The sequence below is a fragment of the Lolium perenne genome, chromosome 7, assembly GCF_019359855.2.
Source record: "Lolium perenne isolate Kyuss_39 chromosome 7, Kyuss_2.0, whole genome shotgun sequence".
NCBI classification, from domain to species: Eukaryota; Viridiplantae; Streptophyta; class Magnoliopsida; order Poales; family Poaceae; genus Lolium; species Lolium perenne.
The window spans coordinates 332086916-332093688 of NC_067250.2; the positions used below are offsets into that span (position 1 = coordinate 332086916).

At 46.1% G+C, this 6773-nt stretch overlaps 1 protein-coding gene across 1 annotated transcript; it reads left to right on the forward strand.

The window, feature by feature from the left end:
• The first annotated feature begins 5906 nt into the window (after positions 1 to 5906).
• LOC127314932 (uncharacterized) lies at positions 5907 to 6437 on the forward strand. Its single transcript, XM_051345478.1, has one exon. It carries the CDS (start codon positions 5907 to 5909, stop codon positions 6435 to 6437), a length of 531 nt encoding a protein of 176 aa, XP_051201438.1.
• The last annotated feature ends 336 nt before the right edge of the window (positions 6438 to 6773 follow it).

Sequence of the window (6773 nt, forward strand, 5' to 3'; positions counted from 1 at the left end):
CCAGTATTCGATGATAATCTAGTGAAGATAAAAGATCACTGGGCCGCATTTAAGGATTATAAGAAATCGTCTACTTTTGTGTCCCGATCGAAGAAAAATACCGAAAATGCTGCAAAGAAGAAACTTCCGCATCATTTGGGGTCAGGTGGCTACAAGAGTGCCATTCCGAAGTGGACAGCGTTTGAGAATAAACTGATTGATCATGGAATCACTCCACAGACATGGGACTGGCCCGAACGGTCCAAGTTCTGGTTGTTCGCTCATGGGGCAGGGTTGGACCCAAAGACAGGGCTGATCGTTGCGAAGGGAAAATGGAAGGAAAAATTGAGGCAATTGTACCGAAGCTTGTAGATGCAATTGAAAAGGTCAGAAAGGGAGAGTACATTCCCGATCGAGAGAATGACGAGTGACACTCGCTACGGGGAACCCTGAACATGTTGGACGGGTACGAGCTCGCCCAGGTCTCACCATGAAGGAAGCGTGGCCGGACAGCGCTGACATTTATAGAAGCCGTTCGCGAAAGAAGAAGAAGGACGCTGACATTGTAACGGAATTGTTAACTAGGGTGGGGGCTCTTGAGAGAAATCAGAGGGCACCTGATCAGCCGCTGTTTCTACAGGATCCACAAGCCGATGCTGCCCCATCTCAGCGAAGAAGCAGTGTCGGTTCCTCGCATCTTGACGGATGTGGAGGAAGCTACCCCGTGGATTATGTCACGGAGAAGACAGATTGCGAGCTACATATGTTAATCAGGACCGCGTCTGTTAAGGTGGCGGTCGGCTATGTGTACCCAAGTGAAGATGGAGCAATGCACCATCATATGCCCATTCCACCTGGTTGTGTTCGTGTCGGGGTGGATGAAGTTGTTTCGGGTTTTGAAAAAGTGGAGCTTGATATTCCTAGAGGTGAAGATGAGAGGACACTGGCCGATGTCAAGCACGGTTTCGCCCTATGGCCGAAGAAGTACGTCATCCTTTTGCAAAGGCCACCGACTCCTACACATGAGCAGCAAATGCCATCGACTCCTCCTGGTGGCAGTCCTGGTGAGCAGCCAAGTCCACACCTACCTGAGAGGGACCCCAGCGTGAGTCCACCATCTCGAGATCCTCCGCGACGTAAGACAGCGTCCGTTAAGCGGAACGGTACGCCGCCTAGGAAGAAAGCTAGAAAGGAGAAACAACTGCCGCCTACTGAGAAGTTACCTTGGGAAAAAACTCCAGAGGAAAACACGGAGGCCGTTCAGGCCGAGTTGAAGAAATGGTTTGCACCGAAAGTGCCAGAGATACCTTTCGAGAAGACACTAGATCCGGTGAAAGTTGTGCGTACCGTTGACAATCTATATGACCCTGTACCATCGCCGCCATCTGACTATGCGCGTTCTATTGAAAGGTCGTATGACAAGATGATCGAGGCGACAAAACCCGTTCAATCGGGTATCAGGGAGATAAAAGGGATACACAGTGTCTACCAGCTCGGACAACAACCCGTTCAATCGGTCGCCCCTCGCAAGGTGTTTGACGGGAAGACCGTTCAAAGTTCTCGACAAGACGCAACTGATTACGCCTTCGCTGAACGAGCATATCAGTTTGTTCAAGGGAAAGATTTGGTCGAGAATCTCAGGAAGGTACCAACATGTATGCGTAACTTGCATTCGTGGTACCTTAAGGCCTCAAAGGAAGGGATCGAGACTATCATGGTGCGAGTTAGGGAAGAGCACTACTTCCAGGAGTACTGTGTGAACGTTGACTTTGCCGAACTCTTTCAGTTATACAATCTCCGGGCCCTCGACAAATCAATCATCAGTTGCTATTGTCTGTAAGTGATTTATTTATTTAATTTGAGAAGTCGTTCATTGTCTGCAGATTATAATCTTTTGTGTGCTATATTATGCAGATCGAAGATGCTCGAATGCAAAAGGGACGATATCACAGACATTGGGTTCATTGACCCGCACACAATGCATGTTAAAACCATAGAGAATCCCCTCTATAACAAGGATACACCGCAGACTTTGCTAAGGTTTTTGAAGCGACAACGTGACAAAAAGCTAATAATTTGGCCTTACAACTTCGAGTGAGTCTTACTGTCTTATAACACATTATATTTTGCTCACCGTATGTCAAAATTTTAACTAATGACTTATATATATGACACTACATATTGAAACGTGCGTAGGTTTCACTTTATTCTTCTCGTCATCAATTTGGAAATTGGAGAAGTTGAAGTCTTGGACTCACTAAGCAAAAAATCGGAACTATACGTGTCTTGTTTTTTAATGCTCAGAAGGTAATTTTAATTCTTATCGGTTTGTTTCGTTAATTTCCTGCTTTGAACTAATTGATGACTCTTTTATGCATTTTCTTTTGTCGAGCAGCGTATGGCAAACTTTCATCAAGAAAGATACGTCCCGTGAATGGACACCGAAGCTGCGATGGCGTGCGAAAGTAAGTAGTACTACCTAGGTCCACACACCTTTTAATTATCATACTTGACTATTGTTTGATTGAATTATATTCTTGTAAAGAAATGCCCGCAACAACCTCCGGGGACCGATCTCTGTGGATTCTTCGTTTGCGAGTGCATCCGCAGAATTGTCAGCGAGAGAACGAATAATGAAAGAAATAAAGAGGTACAAAAACAATCTTCACAAATTTGTTTTGTTATCATAAGTTGTGCTGAGTTTCAGTAATAGTTGTTTCATGTATTCATTTGTATCTTATTCTTTTATAGTTGGCAAGAAAGCGGAACAAGCTCTCAATCGATGACCGTTTCATAGCAATAGGCGAGAAATTGGCGGGATTTTTCCTTCGGGACGTCATACCACCACTCGCAGAGTACCACTATGAATGAAGATGTACATGTTACATATATAGTTGACTCGAAGAGTACCACTATGCTACATGTAATAGACATATATAGAGTACGCCTCGGAGAGTACCACTATGCATGAAGATCGATCTTCATGCATAGTGCTACTTAATTTGCGATCTGCATAGTGCTACTTAATTTGCGATCTTATGCAATAACATGTGTGTTATATTATATGCACCAACTTGCTATGCATCATCTTGATCTTCATGTACTACCTAAACTCAAACGCGTTTCTGGTGCATCGACGCGATATGAAACAAACCGATATCCGTAAACCCCTCCAAAAACCCTAAAAAACCAATTCTCTGCCGCGGCAGAGATTTGGGCAAATTCCCTGCCGCGGGTGGGAACCTTTGGTACCGGTTCGTATTACCAACCGGTACCAAAGCTCCTTGGCCCTGAGCTCTCCTGGTGGCCCACGTGGAGGGCCTTTTATACCGGTTCGTAAGCAACCGGTACGAAAGGGGGGGCCTTTAGTGCCGGATAATTAATATCGGTTGCTCAACCGGTACTAAAGCCCCTCTGGAACCGGTACTGATGAGAGATTTTCTACTAGTGTGCCCGCACCGGGCTGCTTTCACGGCATCTGGCCTTGCCTTCATGTCCTCATCTTCCGCGATGTGCCGGCCGGCGTGATCGAAGCGACTGAAACGCGTTGTCCATAACAACAAGGAACCCAACATGGACATCTCCCGGCCCCAATGATGGACATAGTCTCGTAGAGTTGGTCGTATAGAGTGTCGGCTCTATTTTTTGGTTTTTTGTCACTTTGGATGCTAAAATTTGAAACGGTGGAGAGCTACAAAGGGGTTCTTATCTATTGATACTCAAGATGCTTGTCCTGTCCGCCCCTAACTCATTCTCATGTCCTATATTTGCATTATTGTTTGGTTTTTGGTTACCAAGGAAAAAAGCCTACTTCGGGAAGATCCGTGAACACTCTCCATGCATAATATGTGCCTGCTTCTGGTGCAAGGAAATTTTTGACAAGTGGTCTCCCTGTTTACCACTTATCGCTAGGAGAAGAAAAGTTGGATGAGAAACGAGAGAGAAGTACAGGGTTCCCTGAGTGTTTCATTTTTTAATTTATTTTTTCAAAAAATGAAAGAATTGGTCATCGAAATTGTGAACCGCTTTCACTTTTGAGATCCTATTAGTGTCGAGATCTTCAAAAATGCATCCCACGTTCATAGGTTTCATGAAACTTCTTTTCATGTAATTCTAGAACTATCACAGTTGTATTTTGTTTACTTTAGGATCAATGTTTTTGTACTTCGGGTTCCTAACATACTCTGCACTTTGGGTTTTAGCACAACTGTATATTGATGTACTTCGGATTTGCATGTGTATTTCAGTTTTAGCACAACTATACTTTGGTGGACTTCGGGTTTCACTACTTCGATGTACTTGTATTTTGGTGGTGTACGTTTGCATTTTTTTGTACTTTGTACCGTGTCCTGCTGATGTGGGCATTACCCTTCGGGTAACTAATATTGTGCTACCTCCTACGGCCCAACCAGGTGCCCATGAAGATCATCTACTAACTAAGGTGGGCCGCCATGACGGTTCCCGTGAAGGATTCTTGAAGGACAAGGAAAGGAGACGAAGAAAAAAGGAAAGTTTAGATATCACACTCTTTGTAACCTAGTCGTACTCGAACAGACCTCTCGAGACCTGGCTCACAATATAAGGACCAGGAGAGGGGTTGCCGAGGGGCACACAATCAATCTAGCTATAGCCACCGCAAGTCGAGAGTTAGGTCATACACAAATCTAGCTTCTCGTCGAGTTCTTAGTCAAAGCCTTCGGCTACCCCATTGTAACCCGATATTCACAATAATCAAGATCAGACAAGCAGGAAGTAAGGGTTTTACCTCGTCGAGGGCCTCGAACCTGGGTAAATCTCTCTCCCCGTTTGTTTGGTATCCGATGTCTCGTGTTAGCCTGCAGGATTCCGTCAACCCTAAGCCCCTCAAGGTGGGTATTGCCGAGGAGTACCCTCGACAATTGGCGCCGTCTATGGGGAATCTGTCGGCACAAGGCACGTCATCGGCAGTTCCTGTCACGTCAGCAGCGTTCGTGTTGACTTCACCAACACCTTCAAGTCCAAGAAACTCGGTTCGCTGTGGATCCTTCGAATACGCACCGTATGTTGAGGCTTCGCACTCGATCTCTTCAAAGTTACGCGGCGATATGGATACAACCTTCGGAGGAGTTCACTTAATCATTGACTCCAAAGGATTTCTCCGACTTCCCAGTTCAAACACGTCAGGCCTAAGGACTTCGGCTCCAAAAACCATCGGTCTGCTGGCAGATTCGGTAGGTTCACGCAAGAACCGCGGCGAAGGCAGAAGTCGCTTCGGTAGCAGAGAGGAGCAACGGAAGAGGCAAAGGAATCTGCGCCATGAGAAAGAAGAGCGAGCCGCAAGACGCCCTCGACAGTGCAAGAAGGGCTGTTGCAATCCGCAATTCAGCAAGAATCGTCTCCGGAAGCCTTATCTATCGGCCACGGAGCAGCTCAACGCACCATGTTATATGCACTCTTATTTTGACCCAAAGAATGGCGTCGAAAAGGCCTCTCATCTACTCAGAGAGTGTCGGCAGTTCATAGACATCCAGCAGTTCTGTGATGAGTTAAGAGCCGAGTCAAAGGCAAGAGCCCGCTCAGCAGAAAAGAGCACGGTAGCTTACAACTACCCGCAACAGTATACTCCAGGAGAAGATATCTACATACCAACCGAAGTTTACCCTGTATCTCGAGGTGAAGTAAACATGATTCATAAGACCAGTTCATCAAAGAGAGAAGCCAAGAAGTTTTCGAGAGAAATAAAAATTGCAGAGGTAGCTATGGCAGGGGTACCCGATTATATCGATTGGTCTGACCAGAGCATCCTGTTTAGCAAAGCAGATCACCCGACAGCCGTTCCCAGGCCCGGTCACGCTGCCTTAGTCCTTGAAGCGCAGATTGGAGGATATAATATGAGCAAAGTATTCATGGATGGAGGAAGTGGCCTAAATCTCTTGTTTGCAAGCACGATGAAAGCAATGGGATTATCTGCTGATATGCTGAAAGAATCCGATACTGGTTTCCATGGAATCATCCCAACCCGACCTGCTTACCCCCTTGGTAAGATTTCACTAGATGTCGTCTTCAGAACTCCAAGCACCTTCAGAAAGGAGAAGCTCGAGTTTGAGGTAGTTGATTGGGAATCACAGTACCACGCTATCCTTGGCAGGTCAGCATTCGCGAAGTTCATGGAGATTCCTCATTATGCGTATTTGAAGTTAAAGATGCCAGGCAACAATGGGACAGCACTAACCGTTCATGGGAGCTTTTCTCGTTCTGATAACTGCGACATGGAATTTCAGAAGATCGCTTCCAAGTTTGGAGTTGGGGAGGAGCTCAACGCAATCGATGCAATTACTGATCATACACAACCACCTACCGATAATCGAAACACCAGACCCGACGAGTTCGACGTCGCGAAGGAAGCAAAGAAGCATCAAGTGCACCCCTCTGACCCGAAGAAAACGGTCAACATATCGGCAGACCTTACTACCGCATAGGAAAGCGCGCTCATCGAGTTCCTCCGTGAGCACTGGGAAATATTTGCATGGGAACCATCCGACATGTCAGGTATTCCCAGGGAACTCGCTGAGCACGCCCTTAATGTTGACCCCAAAGCCAAACCGGTGCAGCAAACATTGTGTCGTTTTTCAGAACCAAAAAGAAAAGCCATTGGCGAAGAAGTCAATCGGCTCCGAAAAGCTGGTTTTATTCGAGAACTCAAGGAAGCTGAGTGGGTAGCCAATCCAGTCATGGTGCCAAAAAAGGATACAACGGCTCTTCGCATGTGTATCGACTGCACAAGTCTCAACAAACATTGCCCGAAGAATCTCTTC